The sequence below is a fragment of the Eriocheir sinensis genome, chromosome 49 (genome assembly GCF_024679095.1).
Source record: "Eriocheir sinensis breed Jianghai 21 chromosome 49, ASM2467909v1, whole genome shotgun sequence".
Lineage (NCBI taxonomy): Eukaryota > Metazoa > Arthropoda > Malacostraca > Decapoda > Varunidae > Eriocheir > Eriocheir sinensis.
In genome coordinates, this window is record NC_066557.1 from 1,213,132 (window position 1) to 1,232,570 (window position 19,439).

Consider the following 19,439-nt stretch of genomic DNA (forward strand, 5'->3'; position numbering starts at 1 on the left):
CACGGGAACAATGATTCACCTGCGGGTCTCGAACTCGGGCATGCAAACTACATCCACTTCTACCTGTGTACCTGTGTGAACTTTGTCTTACCTTAAGGAGTCGCGACCCTCACCGGCAGGAGGTTACCGCGCGTTGGCAGGCCACGGAGACGCCACTTTGAGTATTCTCGTCACCGGCTGAACGTGCACCTGAAAGGGATATAAGACAGAAAGATAATCTAAATACTTGAGGCATGTGGCGCGACTGGAAAGACGAATTGAAAAGGAAATGGTTAAAAATGAAGTGAATGATGAAGAAGGAAGGAAGAAAGCGAGGGTGTATTGAGGCGAGCTTATTCAGGACTAGTTTCGCTTTCGACGTACTTAAGACTCGAGGCGCGACAGGAAAGACGAACTGAAGAGGAAATGGTTAAAAATGAACTGAATGATGAGGGAGGCGGAAGGAAACGAGGGTGTACTGAGGTGAGCTTATTCAGGACTAGTTTCGCTTTTGGACATACTTAAGACTCGAGGCGCGACAGGAAAGACGAACTGAAGAGGAAATGGTTAAAAATGAACTGAATGATGAAGGAGGCGGAAGGAAACGAGGGTGTATTGAGGCGAGCTTATTCAGGACTAGTTTCGCTTTTGGACATACTTAAGACTCGAGGCGCGACAGGAAAGACGAACTGAAGAGGAAATGGTTAAAAATGAACTGAATGATGAAGGAGGAAGGAAGAAAGCGAGGGTGTATTGAGGTGAGCTTATTCAGGACTAGTTTCGCTTTCGACGTACTTAAGGCTCGAGGCGCGACAGAAAAGACGAACTGAAGAGGAAATGGTTAAAAATGAACTGAATGATGAGGGAGGAGAGAGGAAACGAGGGTGTACTGAGGTGAGCTTATTCAGGACTAGTTTCGCTTTGGCTTCTTCATCCGACCTGTCGAAAATATCCTAAAATAACTGGTTGATGTCAAATGCGAACTGACGTGACGTTGATACATTTTTTAACAAGGAAGGCCGCTCAAGGACAAAAAATAAAAACAATGAAAAAAAAAACCCTCTAGACGCTGCTCAAAAGAGGTTAAAAGAGAGGTCAATTTCGGGTGGAGAGGGAGAGTAAAAACAGAATGAAGGGACGACAGAGGCAGGACAACATGTAATAGAGAGATAATTACCGTGTTAAGAAAATATTGTTAAGAGAAAAGGAAAGACAAAAAGAATAAGAAGAAGAACACTGAAGATGAAATGAAGGAAAGGAAAGGAAATAGTAAATAAGTTGAAATCGTAGGCAGGAGGAAATACAGACGAAGGAGGGTTGTTGTAGAGTTTACCAGGGGAAGGAATAAAGGACTGAAGATGCTAACATACTTCTTAAAAAGGGATTCACAGGGCACATTAATGAACACTGTGACGGTAAACTAAACTGTAAATATATGTGACACTAAGTAGCGGGCTTTTTTTTAAGTAGCGGGCTTTTTTTTTAATAGATTTCTTTAAGCCCTTGAACTGTATCCTGTGCTGTAAAAAAAGTGAACTCTGTGAAGGTCAAAAAGCGTTGTGTTACGAGAATGCAAGAGGAGAGGAAGGCGATGAAGAAAATGTAAACTAAACTATAGGTTCATGTGACACTGATACATGTTTCCTAAAGGGCGTCACAGATAGAGCACAATGGTCTGATAACTGTGAACTCTGTAAAGGGCAAAAAGCCTTGTGTTAGGAGAATGCAAGAGGAGAGGAAGGCGATGAAGAAAATGTAAACAAAACTATAGATTCATGTGACGTTGCTACATGTTTCCTAAAGGGCGTCACAGCTAGGGCGCATACTGGTCTGATAACTGTGAACTCTGTAAAGGTAAAAATAGCGTTGTGTTACGAGAATGCAAGAGGAGAGGAAGGCGATGGGGAAAATGTCAGACGGCGAGACGGTGTGAAGATGTCTTTCCTGGATTGGTTTATTTATACATGACACAAGACCGTCTGCTGTCAAGGTAACGTGTGTGATGCGCGGGGTGGTGACTGTCGACGAGGAGGAAGAGAGTGTGAAAGGAAAAGGAGGAGGAGGAGGAGGAGGAGGAGGAGGAGGAGGTGGTGGCGACGAAAGCTCAAGTTATCGCTCATCTACCAGTTAGTTATAAGGTTCATTTTGCTTTATACTTAATGCTTTATCTGATCGCCTTATATTCCTATTACTTCAATCATGCAAGTTTTTTTTTTCCATGTTACAATAAATGTTTTGGTGGTGGGGGTGAAGGTGGCCACGCTCCGAGGCCATGCGGGGCGAGGCTTGGGCAGGCTCTGAGGCTGACGAAGAATGTGCTTGGCAGAATGTATGTCCAATAGTGTGGCATCTTGACATGAGTCAGAGGAAGAAGGTATTTTTTTCAAGTTCAGTAGGAGGAAGGTATTTTTTGTAGTTCAGCGGCAACAGGAAGGTATTTTTTGAGGAGAGGCTTCGGCGGAGCGTGCCTTCTGCACCACGGCCCCAACAGGCCATGGGCGAGGGGTGAGTCACCCGCGAGGTGGCGGCGTGGGCGGCAGCGTGGGCGGCAGCGGTGGCGGCGTGGGCGGCAGCGGTGGCGGCGTGGGCGGCAGCGTGGGCGGCAGCGGTGGCGGCGTGGGCGGCAGCGTGGGCGGCAGCGGTGGCGGCGTGGGCGGCAGCGGTGGCGGCGTGGGCGGCAGCGGGGGCGGCAGCAGTGGCGGCGTGGGCGGCAGCGTGGGCGGCAGCGGTGGCGGCGTGGGCGGCAGCGTGGGCGGCAGCGGTGGAGGGTGGGCGGCAGCGGTGGCGGGGTGGGCGGCAGCGGTGGCGGGGTGGGCGGCAGCGGTGGCGGGGTGGGCGGCAGCGGTGGCGGGGTGGGCGGCAGCGGTGGCGGGGTGGGCGGCAGCGGTGGCGGGGTGGGCGGCAGCGGTGGCGGGGTGGGCGGCAGCGGTGGCGGCGTGGGCGGCAGCGTGGGCGGCAGCGGTGGCGGGGTGGGCGGCAGCGGTGGAGGCGTGGGCGGCAGCGGTGGCGGCTTATTATAATTTAACGAAAATGATTCGAATCATTTGATTTTATGCGTTTTTATTCAGAACAAAAAACATTATTAAAATCTGAGTGATTTTTTTACTAATAAGCTCATAATATCTTATTCCTTTGAAATGATTAAACAGCTACATAATGTAAAAACTTAATTTCATTCACTGGGATGTAATATAATATTCATTATTCTATATAAAAAGCTTGTAAGTTTTGTCTGTAATGATTCAGCTGCAGGCACATACATGTAACACAAAGTTCATTACCTTTAGGCACCTTTTCAAGAAAGGCTGTTCTTTGTAGTTTTCATAAATATGTAGCACCTACGTGGCAGATGTATTCACGTTTTTATATCGTTTAGTTTCAGGAGTTGTATCGTGATCGATAGAGTAAGGACAATCACAGTGTTGTTTTAATAAAAATAAATCTGATCATTTTTTTTCAACCCTGAGGAGCATTTTTTTTTTTTTTTTTTGTATATACATTTCCTGCCCTCTGCGAGTGTCTCCAGCAGCTCGTCTCCCTCCCGCCGGCCTGTGGACTGTCACGCGGTGCGTCGGGAGGCCGCGGCGCTAAGCTGAATTTGCACATTTAGAACTTTTGATATATTCGCATTATTTATTTCGTGGGGCGGCATTTTTGGAGGTGAAGTGTTCTTCTTTAACCTTTGGGATTTTTTTTTTTAATATCATAAAGAAAACATGAGATGGCGCAGTATGATTGATATTTTTTATTTACATTTTTACATGATTTTGGCATTGCTTTGCACGGCGATGTATGATCTTTTTTCTCTTTACAATATTACACATTTTGTTTTCCGGGGCGATGTTCGAGTCAGCAACCAACACCCAACACACCCAGCCCACACCCGTCCATACCCAAACCAACACCAACACCCAACACACTCACACACACAACCCACAAGCCCACACCCACCCATATCCAAGACCCACACCAACACCCAACACACTCACACACACAAACCACAAGCCCACACCCACCCATACCCAAACCCACACCAACACCCAACACACCCACACACTCACACACACAACCCACCCACCCACACCCACACACACGAGGGCAATTTAAGAGCAGTTAAGTTATATGATTACCCTTTTAAAACTTTTCATTTCCTACCGCACGCCCAAGGAACCGGGATGGAGGGAGGGGATTGAGGGGTGGGAGTCCTGCACGCATCCCTTCCCGCCCCTCCCTCCTCCTCCTCCTCTCCCTCCCTTCATCCCTAATCCTTTACCTTGCAGTGTGATGAGAATTTAAAGAAAGGAGGCGAGGAGAGAATAATAAGATCCAGCTGATGAATAATGAAATGAGAAAAGTTATGGAGAAAAAATTAAAAGAAGACATGAAGGATAGCGATGATAGATAGATAGATACATAGAAATAGACATATAGATATAGATGGATAGATAGAGATAGATGGATAGAAAGTGAGAGAAAAGTTATAGGGAACAAACTGAAAGAAGACATAACGGATTGCGATGATAGATAGATAGATAGATAGATAGATAGATAGATAGATAGATAGATAGATAGATAGACAGAAAAAAGACATAAAAAAACAGATTACTCTCTCGTTCAGTTAAGAGAGAAAGAAAACAAACAAACAAACAAACAAAAAACAAAAACAAAGGGCTGAGAAGAAATTAAAGAAGGAAAAGTTTGGGAAATGAAAAAAAGGAAAGGACACGGAAAAGAAAGAAAAGGATGAAAATGAAATAAAGAAGGAAACCATAACAGAGAAGGACTTGGAAGAGAGAAAGGAGAGGAAACGAAAAAACATTAAAAGGGATGAGAGATAAAATAAAGGAAACAGTAAAAGATATATATTTGGGAAAGAGAAAGGAAACGAAACGAAGAAATAAAAATAGAAAGGGATAAGAAGAAAATGAAAAAAAATCAATAAAACAAAGAAAAATGATTGAAAGGAAAACAAAACTAGAGCAATCAATAAAAGATGATGGGATATGCTTGCTTGTGTGTGGCGGGAAATTTGAATAGACTAAAAACGAAAGAGGAAAAGAGGGGAAAAGAAAGGAAAAGTTAAGAAAATATATGTCACTCGTATGGAAGAGAGATGATTTTTTTTTCAGTTTCATATTTTCTTTCCTTTTTTGATGTTCTTTTGTATGCTTGCTTGTTTTTTCCTCTTTTTCTTTTTCTTCTTCATTCTCTTCCATATTATTTCGGTCTATTTTGAGGTATTTATTTATGTTCCACCTCCTCCTCCTCCTCCTCCTCAGTTTATTTTCGTCTTTTTTTTGGAAGAGATATAGGAAGAGGAGGACAGATGCAGAAATCGTGTTAAACTATCACTAGGATCACAAAACAGTCCATGTAAATCCAAGCAACTTTTACGAGAGGCATTTCAACAACAACACAACAACAACAGCAACAAAAGCCCACTGGACGCCACTGCTCCTATAACAGAAAATAAGAATAAAAAAGACTTATCATACTTAAGTTTATATTTGCATTTCTTTAGTTTTTTCTGGACGAGTATTCCGTTTCTTTCAATACCCTTCACATTTACTATTTCTCCACCCATATCAATCCTCTCTGTACCTGGAAATCACAAGGAAGAGGCAGAGAGAGAAGGGACGGGAAGGGAAGCAAGGAAAAGGAAGGGGAAGAGAAAGATTAAGAATGGAAAAGTTGGAGAGTTTCGTTTAGTCGGCGCAACATCTGTGGTCATATGCCGGAGAGAGACAGAAGGGGAAGGAATTATAGGAGAAGGAAACAGACCCCAGGAGACGGGACACAACCCCCGATTAATACCTGGTACCCATTCACTGCTGGGTGGACAGGGGCGTAGGGTATCGGAAAAGCCGCCCAAATATTTCCACCCCTTGGATTAAGAATGGAATAAAGCTAATAAAAACAACAATAAACAGCTCATCACTCGGAATAATCAGCGCATCATCTTATCCAATCAATTAGAATTCATCAGCGGACCCAACTTTTCCAGCCACGGGCAAGACGAGCGGCCGGGTAATGCGGGAGCCACTAATAAAGGTGAACAGGTGAAGCAATTAGGGTCTCAGGTGAATTCGCCCAGACGAGAATTAATTATAACTTGAGGGATTCATGGAAGTCTGGGCTGCCGAATGTCATGTTGATGGAAACTTGGGAGAGAAAGAATGAGAGAGGGAGGGAGGTGGGAGGTGGAGGTGGAAGAGAAGGAGGTGGAGGAGGAGGAGGAGGAGGAAAAAAAGAAGAAGGAAGAGGAAGTGGGAAGAAGAAGAAAAGGAGAAGAAAAGAAGTAGATGAAAGAAGACGAAGAGGAAACGGAAGAGGTGGAGAAGGAAAAAGAAAAAGAAGAGGAGGAGGAAGAAGAAAAAGAAGAAGAAGAAGAAGAAAAAATAATAATAAGAAAAATAATAATAATAATAATAATAAAATAAGAAGAGAAAGAGGAAGAGGAGGAAAAAAAAAGAAAGAAGAAGAAGAAGAGGAAGAGGAGGAGGAGGAGGAGGAGGAGGAGGAGGAGGAGGAGGAGGAGGAGCAACACGAGGAGGCATCACCCCCCACCTTATCATCGCCACCTCTCAATCCCGCCAGCAATTTCATGGTTAATAATTGCTCGAATAATGAGGTTTTCAGGTTCCGGGTCCACCAACGCGTCGCGATAAGATCTACCCATTTTAGCGTTTTGATACTCCTCTTCTTTTGCCTAACTTTCTCTTGTACTTCCTTTTCTTTCCTCAACCTTAACCTAACTGCATGTCATTCTGGGTCTATTTATCGTCTGTCTGTCTGTCTGTCTGTCTCTCCATGGGGTCTGTGTGGTCTGATTTTCTATGTCAATCTCTCTCTCTCTCTCGCTCTCTCTCTCTCCCTCTACCTCTCTCTCTCTCTCTCCTCTCTCTCTCTTATTCTCTCTCTCTTTCCTTTTCTCCTTCTTCTTATCTTTCTCTTCCTTCTTTTCTCTCTCTCTCTCTCTCTCTCTCTCTCTCTCTCTCTCTCTCTCTCTCTCTCTCTCTCTCTCTCTCTCTCTCTCTCTCTCTCTCTCTCTCTCTCTCTCTCCTTTTCTCCTCTCTTCCTTTCTATTCTTTTCTCTTTCCATTTCTCTTCTTTTCTTTTCTCTTCCCTTCCTTCTCTCCTCTCCTCTCTCTCTCTCTCTCTCTCTCTCTCTCTCTCTCTCTCTCTCTCTCTCTCTCTCTCTCTCCCCAGAACACAATCAGGGGACAATAAAGGTCATGGGTAGGTCTGATTGCACATCGTTCTTCCCATTGTGAGGAGAGAGCCACTTGCCATTTCACAAAATATCTCCCCTTCATAAAATCTCTCTCTTACAATTTCCTCGCGACAGTCTCCTCTTCTCGCTCGTTGTCCCTTTCCGCCGAGTATCCATTGCGGAAGATCTCTGGCGCGGAGAGAAAATTTACCAGCATTGTCAGATGCTTCCGTCTCTCAGAAGCGTTAACTATTACCAAAGCCCAGCAGTTGGGTTATCAATGTTCAATGAGTTTCTTAGGTTCTTAAGGTACAGAGGAAGGATCGAACTACCACCAGGTCATGAAACTACTCCTGAAATGTTTATAACTTAAAATAGAACTGAGCAACATTCTATAAGTCTGAATAACCCAGCTGAAGATAAATAAAGATCAAAATATTGAATTAAAGGATAATCAGATTGCAGATTTATATATTTATTCTGACTGATCAATCTTCACTGTTTATCTTTCCAGTACTGATTCAATCTTATTTCATCCTGTCCCACATCCTGAGAGGTTAGATGGTTTAGAATCAGCCAGAGAATTATGACTGTTCTTCTTTCATCTTCACAAAAATGAATCACGTCACGATAGAGGTAACAATAAAAGATACCAGAGCCTTCAAACTAATGCTAATTATGAACTTTACATTTCTGCCCGAAATCGTGCCAAATCTATTCTCCGACTAACCAAAAATTCTTTCATTAATAGAAAATGTCAAAACCTTGCTTTCTCTAACTCTTCCCGTGACTTCTGGCATCTAGCCAAAAACATCTCCTCCAACTTCACTTCTTCATCTTTCCTCCACTCCTCAGTCCTGATGGCAACACTGCCGTCTCATCTATCTCTAAGGCTGAACTCTTCTCTCAAACTTTTTCTAAAACTCCACTCTGGACGATTCTGGGCATATTCCTCCTACTCATCCCCCCTCTGACTCCTTTATGCCTGTTATAAAGATTCTTCAAAATGATGTTTTCTATGCCCTCTCTGGCCTCAATCCTCAGAAGGCTTATGGACCTGATGGAGTGCCTCCTATTGTCCTTAAAAACTGTGCCTCCGTGCTGTCACCCTGCCTGGTCAAACTCTTTCGCCTCTGCCTGTCAACATCTACCTTTCCTTCTTGCTGGAAGTATGCCTTCACACAGCCTGTACCTAAGAAGGGTGACCGCTCCAATCCCTCAAACTACCGTCCTATTGCTTTACTTTCTTGTCTATCTAAAGCTTTTGAATCAATCCTTAACCGTAAGATTCAAGCACCTTTCCACTTCTGACCTTCTATCTGATCGCCAGTATGGGTTCCGCAAGGGCGTTCTACTGGTGATCTCCTAGCCTTCTTAACTGACTCTTGGTCATCCTCTCTTAGCCGTTTCGGTGAAACTTTTGCTATTGCGCTGGACATATCAAAAGCTTTTGATAGGGTCTGGCACTAATCTGCTTTCTAAACTACCGTCCTACGGTTTCTATCCTTCTCTCTGTACCTTTATCTCCAGTTTCCTTTCTGACCGTTCTATTTCTGCCGTGGTAGACGGTAACTGTTCTTAGCCTAAATCTATTAACAGTGTAGTCCCACAGGGTTCTGTCCTATCTCCCACTCTTTTCTGTTGTTCATTGATGATCTTCTTTCCAAAACGAACTGTCCTATCCATTCCTACGCCGATGATTCCACTCTGCATTATTCAACTTCTTTTAATAGAAGACCCACCCTTCAGGAACTTAACGACTCAAGGCTGGAGGCTGCAGAACGCTTAGCCTCAGACCTTACTATTATTTCCGATTGGGGCAAGAAGAACCTGGTGTCCTTCAACGCCTCAAAAACACAGTTTCTCCACCTATCCACTCGACACAATTGGCAACACCCAGCTATCACCTTCCTCAACACTAAACATCCTCGGTCTATCCTTAACTCAAAATCTCAACTGGAAACTTCATATCTCATCTCTTACTAAATCAGCTTCCTCGAGGCTGGGCGTTCTGTACCGTCTCCGCCAGTTCTTCTCCCCTGCACAGTTGCTGTCCATATACAGGGGCCTTGTCCGCCCTCGTATGGAGTATGCATCTCATGTGTGGGGGGGCTCCACTCACACAGCTCTTCTGGACAGAGTGGAGGCAAAGGCTCTTCGTCTCATCAGCTCTCCTCCTCATACTGATAGTCTTCTACCTCTTAAATTCCGCCGCAATGTTGCCTCTCTTTCTATCTTCTATCGATATTTCCACGCTGACTGCTCTTCTGAACTTGCTAACTGCATGCCTCCCCCCCTCCCGCGGCCCCGCTGCACTCGACTTTCTACTCATGCTCATCCCTATACTGTCCAAACCCCTTATGCAAGAGTTAACCAGCATCTTCACTCTTTCATCCCTCACGCTGGTAAACTCTGGAACAATCTTCCTTCATCTGTATTTCCTCCTGCCTACGACTTGAACTCTTTCAAGAGGAGGGTATCAGGACACCTCTCCTCCCGAAACTGACTTATCTTTCGGCCACCTCTTTGGATTCTTTTTAGGAGCAGCGAGTAGCGGGCTTTTTTTTTTTTATTAATGTTTACTTTTTTGTGCCCTTGAGCTGTCTCCTTTGCTGTAAAAAAAAAAAAAAAATAAATAAATAAAAGTATCTGGCTTCGAAACTCAATGAAAAAAAAATTGTAAGATAAAATTGCAAACTTACAGTACGCTGAGTTCGGGGGTTTGGTGTTCATCCTGTGAGACGTACCTGAAGAAGAAAGAGAAAAGCATGTTAGAGGTAATGGGATTGTCAGGTTAGGCAAGGCAAGAGGAGAATTAAAAAGCATGTTAGAGGTACTGGGATTGACAGGTGAGGCAAGGGAAGACAGGAGAATAAAAAGCATGTTAGAGTTTTATTTTATTTTTTTATTTTTTTATTTTTTTACAGCTATGAAGACAGTGCAAGAGCGTAATGAAAAAAAAAAAAAAAAGGCCCACTACTTACTGCTCCAGAACAGAGGTTAAAGGAGTGTTCGAAATCAGAGGTCAATTTCGGGAGGAGAGGTGTCCTGATACCCTCCTCTTGAAAGAGTTCAAGTCATAGACAGGAGGAAATACAGATGAAGGAAGATTGTTCCAGAGTTTACCAGCGTGAGGGATGAAAGAGTGAAGATGCTGGTTAACTCTTGCATAAGGAGTTTGGACAGTATAGGGATGAGCATGAGTAGTAAGTCTTGTGCAGCGGGGCCGCGGGAGGGGGGGAGGCATGCAGTTAGCAAGTTCAGAAGAGCAGTCAGCGTGGAAATATCGATAGAAGATAGAAAGAGAGGCAGCATGGCGGAATTTGAGAGGTAAAGACAATCAGTATGAGGAGGAGAGCTGATGAGACGAAGAGCCTTTGATTCCACTCTGTCAAGGAGAGCTGTGTGAGTGGACCCCCTACACACATGAGATGCATACTCCATACGAGGGCGGACAAGGCCCCTGTAAATGGACAGCAACTGTGCGGGGGAGAAGAACTGGCGGAGACGGTACAGAACGCCCAGCCTCAAGGAAGCTGATTTAGTAAGAGATGAGATATGAAGTTTCTAGTTGAGATTTTGGGTTAAGGATAGACAGAGGATGTTTAGTGTTGAGGAAGGTGATAGATGGGTGTTGTCAAAGAATAGGGGATAGTTGTTTGGAAGATTGTGTCTAGTGGATAGGTGGAGAAACTGTGTTTTTGAGGCGTTGAAGGACACCAGGTTCCTTTTGCCCCAATCGGAAATAATAGTAAGGTCTGAGGCTAAGAGTTCTGCAGCCTCCAGCCTTGAGTCGTTAAGTTCCTGTAGGGTGGGTCTTCTAGCAGAGTGGAATCATCGGCGTAGGAATGGATAGGACAGTTCGTTTTGGAAAGAAGATCATCATTGAATAACAGAAAGAGAGTGGGAGATATGACTGAACCCTGTGGGACACCACTGTTTATAGGTTTAGGTTAAGAACAGTGACCGTCTACCACAGCAGAAATAGAACGGTCAGAAAGGAAACTGGAGATAAAGGTACAGAGAGAAGGATAGAAACCGTAGGAGGGTAGTTTGGAAAGCAAAGATTTGTGCCACACCCTATCAAAAGTTTTATACATAGGAATATACATAGGAAGAACAGACACCAGAAGACCTATCGGTCTATGGCGAGGGTGTCTGTTTACTACCGCTACTACTAGTAATCTACGTGTGGTAGGACAGGACAGAAAAGATGAAGGCTCCTCCCCACTCTCCCTCCGGCAACGTGCCGGCAGGAAATAGTTAGAAGAGAACACCATGTACCTTTAAGGAAGAAAGGGACATGGAAATTTTACAAGAAAGAGAGAAATAAGAGGAAATTACTACCCTTAACTTACACTACTGGTAACCTAAGCTGTGGGGGAAAATGACTTCATTACATAAGAACATAAGAACACAGAAACACAAGGAGAATGGAAGAGGACGAGTGGCCTACACAGGGCAGCCTCAGGATCCCCCCCTAATACTCACGATGGGTGAGGTGTAGATTCAGGGGCACAGGTGTAGGCTTGATCCTCGTTTTACCGGCGGTACTAGGCACGGCACCAGTAACCTGTCACCTTACTGCACCCACACCTCACTCCACCTGTCATGCGGACATTAACTCTTGCTTTACTCTATTGTTAACTTACGCTACTTGCAATCTAGGCTGTGGGGGAGAATAATATGAATTTAGGTTGACGTCTTGCTGCAATCTGTCTGTAAACATACGAAGAACGGTCAGTATAATCTTATATCCCTGAAGTACTTATCCAATGACGACTTGAAGCTATTGATACTCTGTGCGCTAACTACTGACGGAGGGAGTCTATTCCAGTGATCGACGACTCTATTATTGAAAAAACTTTTGCGCACCAATGTGTTACATCGGTTTCCCTTTAACCTCATACTGTTGCTGCGTGTTATTGTGTTGGTGTCTTTCTGAAATAGACTATCTGGGTTAATATTGTCGAATCCATTAAGGATTTTGAACACTTCAATTAAGTCCCCTCTTATCCTTCGCTTTTTTAGGGAAAACATATCTAAACGCTTTAAACGCTCGTCATATGGCAAGTTTCGGAGCGCTGGAATTTGTTTGGTTGCTCGTCGCTGTATCCTTTCTAGCAAAACTTGATCTTTGATATAATTCGGTGACCAGAACTGAACGGCGTATTCTAGGTGTGGTCTTACAAATGCTAAATATAATCTCTTCATAAGTTCGGGTGATTTATAATCAAAGTTTCTTGAGATTAGTCCTAACATCATATTGGCTTTTTTACTCGCTGCAGAACATTGATCACTCATTTTAAGAGTGTTACTGATAATGACACCAAGATCCTTTTCTTGTTTTACTTCGCTGAGCTCATGTCCTTGAATCTGATATTTAAAGTTAGGATTTTTTTCACCTATGTGCATTACTTTACATTTATCTACGTTAAAACTCATTTGCCATTTTTCGCTCCAGTCGGCAAGTCTTATTAAGTCTGATTGAATCTTTTCGCAACTTTCACTGTTCATTACCGTACCTCCTAATTTGGTGTCGTCGGCGAATTTGGCTACTGTTGATAGAATATCAGTTTCTAAGTCGTTCACGTAAATTATGAATAGTGTTGGCCCCAGGACCGATCCTTGGGGCACGCCACTGGTGACGGGTTGCCAATCCGATACTTCACCATTAAGAACTACACGCTGTTCTCTGTCGGTGAGCCAGTATGACCAGCCAGACATGACCACCGCAATAGCAAAGGTTTCACCGAAACGGCTAAAAGAGGTATTGGGACTGTCAGGTTAGGCAAGGCAAGACAGGATAATAAGACAGCATGTTAGAGGTATTGGGACTGTCAGGTTAGGCAAGGGATGACAGGATAATAAGACAGCATGTTAGAGGTATTGGGACTGTCAGGTTAGGCAAGGGATGAGGAGAATTAAAAAGCATGTTGGAGAGGTAATGGGCCTGTCAGGTTAGGCAAGGGAAGAGGAGAATTAAAAAGCATCTTAGAGAGGTATTGGGACTGTCAGGCTAGGCAAGGGAAGAGGATAATTAAAAAGCATGTTAGAGAGGTATTGGGACTGTCAGGCTAGGCAAGGGAAGAGGATAATTAAAAAGCATGTTAGAGAGGTATTGGGACTGTCAGGCTAGGCAAGGGAAGAGGATAATTAAAAAGCATGTTAGAGAGGTATTGCGACTGTCAGTTTAGGCAAGGGAAGAGGATAATTAAAAAGCATGTTAGAGAGGTATTGGGACTGTCAGTTTAGGGAAGGAAAGACAGGAGAATTAAAAAGCAAGTTAGAGAGGTAATGGGACTGCTAGATTAGGGAAGGCAAGACAGGATAATAAGACAGCATGTTAGAGGTAATGGGACTGTCAGGTTAGGCAAGGAAAGACAGGATGATAAAATAGCATGTTAGAGGTATTGGGATTGACAGGTTAGGCAAGAAAGACAGGAGAATAAAATAGCATGATAGAGGTGCTGGGATTGACAGGTTAGATAGGCAAGGCAGGAAAATAAAAAAGCATGTCAGAGGTATTGAGACTGTCAAGTGAGGCAAGGCAAGACAGGAGAATAAAAAAAAGCATGTTAGAGGTAATAGGATTGTCAGGGTAGGCAAGGCAAGACAGGATATTGAAATAGCATGTTAGAGGTATTGGGACTGTCAGGTTAGGCAAGGCAAGACAGGATATTGAAATAGCATGTTAGAGGTATTGGGACTGTCAGGTTAGGCAAGGCAAGACAGGATATTGAAATAGCATGTTAGAGGTATTGGGACTGTCAGGTTAGGCAAGGCAAGACAGAATATTGAAATAGCATGTTAGAGGTATTGGGACTGTCAGGTTAGGCAAGGCAAGACAGGATATTGAAATAGCATGTTAGAGGTATTGGGACTGTCAGGTTAGGCAAGGGAAGACAGGATATTGAAATAGCATGTTAGAGGTATTGGGACTGTCAGGTTAGGCAAGGGAAGACAGAATATTGAAATAGCATGTTAGAGGTATTGGGACTGTCAGGTTAGGCAAGGCAAGACAGGATATTGAAATAGCATGTTAGAGGTATTGGGACTGTCAGGTTAGGCAAGGGAAGACAGGATATTGAAATAGCATGTTAGAGGTATTGGGACTGTCAGGTTAGGCAAGGGAAGACAGGATATTGAAATAGCATGCTAGAGGTATTGGGATTGTCAGGTTAGGCAAGGGAAGAGGAGAATTAAAAAGCAAGTTAGAGAGGTATTGGGGTTGTCAGGTTAGGCAAGGCAAGACAGGAGAATAAAAAAAAACATGTTAGAGGTATTGGGACTGTCAAGTTAGGTAAGGCAAGACAGGATATTGAAATAGCATGTTAGAGGTATTGGGATTGTCAGGTTAGGCAAGGCAAGACAGGAGAATTAAAAAGCAAATTAGAGAGGTATTGGGACTGTCAGGTTAGGCAAGGCAAGACAGGATATTGAAATAGCATGTTAGAGGTATTGGGATTGTCAGGTTAGGCAAGGCAAGAGAGGAGAATTAAAAAGCAAGTTAGAGAGGTATTGGGACTGTCAGGTTAGGCAAGGCAAGAGAAGAATAAAAAAGCATGTTGGAGGTACGGGGATTGACAGGCTAGGCAAGGCAAGACAGGAGAATAAAAAAAAACATGTTAGAGGTATTGGGACTGTCAGGTGAGACAAGGCAGGACAGGAGATTAAAAGAAGATGCTAGAGGTAATGGGATTGTCGGATAAGGCAAGGCAGGATAATAAAATAACATGCTAGAGGTATTGGGATTGTCGGATAAGGCAAGGCAGGATAATAAAATAACATGTTAGAGGTATTGGGATTGTCAGATAAGGCAAGAAAAGACGGAAGAAAAAAAAAACATGTTAGAGGTATTAGGATTGTCAGATTAGGCAAGGGAAGATATCAAATTTATACTTTTGTCATCTGGTGTAGTTAATATTAGGTTAAAAGTTAGTGTCTATCGTAGTAAAGTGGAGGAAGGGCGACCAGTTTGATAATTTGAGAAGGAAAATCAATCGTTTCACTCAGTTTTGATATGTGTTGTTGTTTAGGATGTCGTGTGGCAACGATAATATTTGGAAAAAGGTTGGTACCAATTGTAGTAAAGAGGTGGAGCGGCGACTAACTATGGGAACTTCATAAGTAATATTTATTTTTTATTCAGTTTTAATACGAGGTGTAACTCAGATAGATGGGCTTGAGAATGATGGCGCGGGTACACGGTGTATCGGAGCTCACACCTTGCTACAGAGCCTGGTCCTGGGGCACGTCTCCTTGGGACCACAATTAACCCTCCCGTGCAGGCGAGTAGTGCCGCGAGTCTGATCAAACCTCTCGAGCACTGAGCACCAGGACGGACGCTGCTCTGGTATTTACCGCTCGGGGAAGATTCCACTCAACTCAATTTACAGCTCAACTCAATTTACAACTCAACTCAATTTACAACTCAACTCAATTTACAACTCAACTCAATTTACAACTCAACTCAATTTACAATTCAACTCAATTTACAACTCAATTCAATTTACAACTCAACCAGGACGGACGCTGCTCTGATATTTACCGCTCGGGAAAGACTCTACTCAACTCATCTAATTAGGGATATACTTTGTACGTACTAATTAATCAGATTCATACTAGGGAGATGATTAAATATGCGACGTGAACCTGTGCCATTATATTAATTAATTTTAACAAGGGAAGAAGAAAAAAAAATCATCGCTTTCGACCCAACTGAAAAACAAATTCAATTTTTTATAATATCACTAATCTTTTCCGGCTTACGGTACTTATTTAATGATATGTTCTTCACTTCAGTTACTTTGTTAGATATCAAAAACTTATTATTTTCTGTACGTGTGTATGTGTGTGTGTGTGTGTGTGTGTGTGTGTGTGTGTGTGTGTGTGTGTGTGTGTGTCTGTGTGTTGCATTATGTATACGCGCCACACAAGTGATTGGGGGAAAATCCTCGTAATGGCAGTGACCGTCGGCAGTTCCGCGGAATCTGTAATTTGTGTTCGGCTTTCGGGACACCGCGGCGTTTTGCCCTCGCTGATAACACGGGGCCAGGAAAGTGGTTTTAAGATAATGAAAAGATAAGATGGTGTAATTTACCATGGACCAACTATTTTTTTAATACTAATAATTTTAAATTCTGAAAAAAAAACCGAACATTGTAACCAATATGTTATGGAAGTTCCCACGTGCTGGCTGTACACTCTCAACACTAGACCTTGAGGCGACACTTCCCCGAACACACCACAACACCTGCCCCCAAAAAGCATCAGCCAAGCACACAGGAGGCACGCACGCACGCACACACGCATAACACACGCATAAGCACTCTCTCTCTCTCTCTCTCTCTCTCTCTCTCTCTCTCTCTCTCTCTCTCTCTCTCTCTCTCTCTCTCTCTCTCTCTGTGTGTGTGTGTGTGTGTGTGTGTGTGTGTGTGTCTGTGTGTGTCTCTCTCTCTCTCTCTCTCTCTCTCTCTCTCTCTCTCTCTCTCTCTCTCTCTCTCTCTCTCTCTCTCTCTCTCTCTCTCTTGCTAATGAACATAAGCTCCTTCACAGTACAATCAGCAACTCCGTACAAATTACCTTGAGACAACTTCTGGCCTGCAAGACTTCTGAGGCTGACTTTATACTTCATACGCACGACTATTACATTTTTAAGTTCAAGCAAGAAAGGCCGCACAGTTATCCCCTTCGAGTCATTCTCCGCCAATACTGTACAAAGGAATAACTTAATTGTAAAGTTGACACAGGTAAGTTTATGCATGCAAAGCGAAATAGTTCAAGCAAGAGGAGAGTACCGAGACACCTCTCCTCCCGAAACTGACCTCTTTTGGCAACTCTTCTGAACTCTTTTTTATAGGGACAGTGACGGGCAGGATTTTTTTTTTTTATAATTATTTTCATTTTGCCCTTGAGCTGCTTCCTTTACCGTAAACACACACACACACACACACACACACACACACACACACACTGACACCCGACAGGAAACGCAGAGAGCGGCACGCGGGAAGGAGCCAGGCGACATCGGGAGGGCTGCCTGTCACTCCACAAAGGGCTGACTAATCTGGCTGAGGCGAGGGCGAGGCCTGACAATGTGTTTATAATGTATGCCATTACGGCCTGACACACCGCCTGCATAACACACACACACACACACACACACACACACACACACACACACACACTTAGCATACATACGCACAGATAGATAGATAGATAGATAAATATATACACACTCAGATATATATGTTATACACACCCAACCGACCACACACACACACACACACACACACACACACACACACACACACAGGCACCCCCCACGCAGCTGCAAGACCATAATATTTCACAAACACGAGTAGGAATTTGTTTTGAAAATGACAACTTTTTTTTCACTTTGTCGCTCTTCCAAAACAAAACAACAACAACAAAAAAAACAGTAAAAGGAAAGCAAAAGAAGGTGAACAATGGGAGGCAGCCAGGCAGGTGATCAAAATAGAGTTGAATGAATAATTATTAGCCACCAACACTGAACTTTTATGGAGTAATTTATTTTCTATTTCAGTGATGGCGGTGGATTTTTGTCTTGCTACGATGCGAGGCTATTATTTTGTTATGTTTTTACTGTTCTATTGACGTAGTTACTCCTTTTTCTATCATAATATTTTCGCATTACCATTGTTGTTGCTGTTGTCTTCTTTTTATTGATTTTTGTGAGAACATAAAAACAACAACCCACTAAATCATTTCTCTCGGGGCATGAAAATAAAATAAAAAGCAAAACACGATTGCTAAAAGAATGTAAAAAAAGTCAGGAAGGAATAAATGAGGGGAGGAAACACAGGAAAATAATGAGGAAGGGAAAAAATGAGAGGAAAAATAAGGGAGAAAAGTGAGGGAGGGAAAAATGAGAGGGAAAATAGGGAAAAAAGTGAGGGAGGAAAAAATGAGATGGAAAATAAGGGGGAAAAAGGTGAGGGAGGAAAAAATGAGTGGGAAAATAGGGAAAAAAAGTGAGGAGGGAAAATGAGAGGGAGGGAAAATAATGGGGAAAAAGGTGAGGGAGGGTAAAATGAGAGTGAAAATAAGGGGGAAAAAGGTGAGGGAGGTGAGGGAGGGAAAATGAGAGGGAAAATAAGGGGAAAAAGGTGAGGAGGGAAAATGAGAGGAAAATAAGGGGAAAAAGGTGAGGAGGGAAAATGAGAGGGAAAAAAGGTGAGGGAGGGAAAATGAGATGGAAAATAAGGGGAAAAAGGTGAGGAGGGAAAATGAAAGGAAAATAAGGAAAAAATGTGAGGAGGGAAAATGAGAGGGAAAAATAGGAAAAAAGGGAAAAATGAGGGAGGGAAAATGAGAGGGAAAATAAGGGAAAAATGAGGGAGGGAAAATGAGAGGGAAAATAAGGAAAAAGTGAGGAGGGAAAATAAAAGGAAAATAAAGGGTAAAATGAAAGGAAAATAAGGAAAAATGAGGAAGGGAAAATGAGAGAAAAATAAGGGAAAAACTGAGGGATGGAAAACTGAGAGGGAAAATAAGGGAAAAAAGTGTGGGAGGGAAAATGGGAGAAAAAAAATTAGCTACGATGCGACGCTGTTATTTCTATCATAATATTTCCTCCTTTCTATCATAATATTTCATTTTCTATCATAATATTTCCTCCTCTTTCTATCATAATATTTCCTCCTCTTTCTATCATAATATTTCCTCCTTTTCTATCATAATATTTCCTCCTCTTTCTATAATATTTTTTCCTCTTTCATCATAATATTTCCTCCTCTTTCTATAATAATATTTCCTCCTCTTCATCATAATATTTCCTCCTCTTTCTATAATAATATTTCATCCTCTTCTGTCATAATATTTCCTCCTCTTTCTATCATAATATTTCCTCCTCTTTCTATCATAATATTTCCTCCTCTTTCTATCATAATATTTCCTCCTCTTTCTATCATAATATTTCCTCCTCTTTCTATAATAATATTTCCTCCTCTTTCTATCATAATATTTCCTCCTCTTTCTATCATAATATTTCCTCCTCTTTCTATCATAATATTTCCTCCTCTTTCTATCATAATATTTCCTCCTCTTTCTATCATAATATTTCCTCCTCTTTCTATCATAATATTTCCTCCTCTTTCTATAATAATATTTCCTCCTCTTTCTATCATAATATTTCCTCCTCTTTCTATCATAATATTTCCTCCTCTTTCTATCATAATATTTCCTCCTCTTTCTATCATAA

At 42.7% G+C, this 19,439-nt stretch overlaps 1 protein-coding gene across 1 annotated transcript in view; it reads left to right on the top strand.

Annotated features, from left to right (window-relative positions):
* The first annotated feature begins 2,251 nt into the window (after positions 1 to 2,251).
* The window catches only part of LOC126981616 (uncharacterized), a 77,445-nt gene continuing 60,257 nt past the window's right edge, over positions 2,252 to 19,439 (top strand). Inside the window, exons 1-2 of the mRNA XM_050833054.1 lie at positions 2,252 to 2,294; positions 2,471 to 2,747. Coding sequence (XP_050689011.1) covers positions 2,252 to 2,294; positions 2,471 to 2,747 — 320 coding nt within the window. The remainder of the gene's footprint in view (positions 2,295 to 2,470; positions 2,748 to 19,439) is intronic.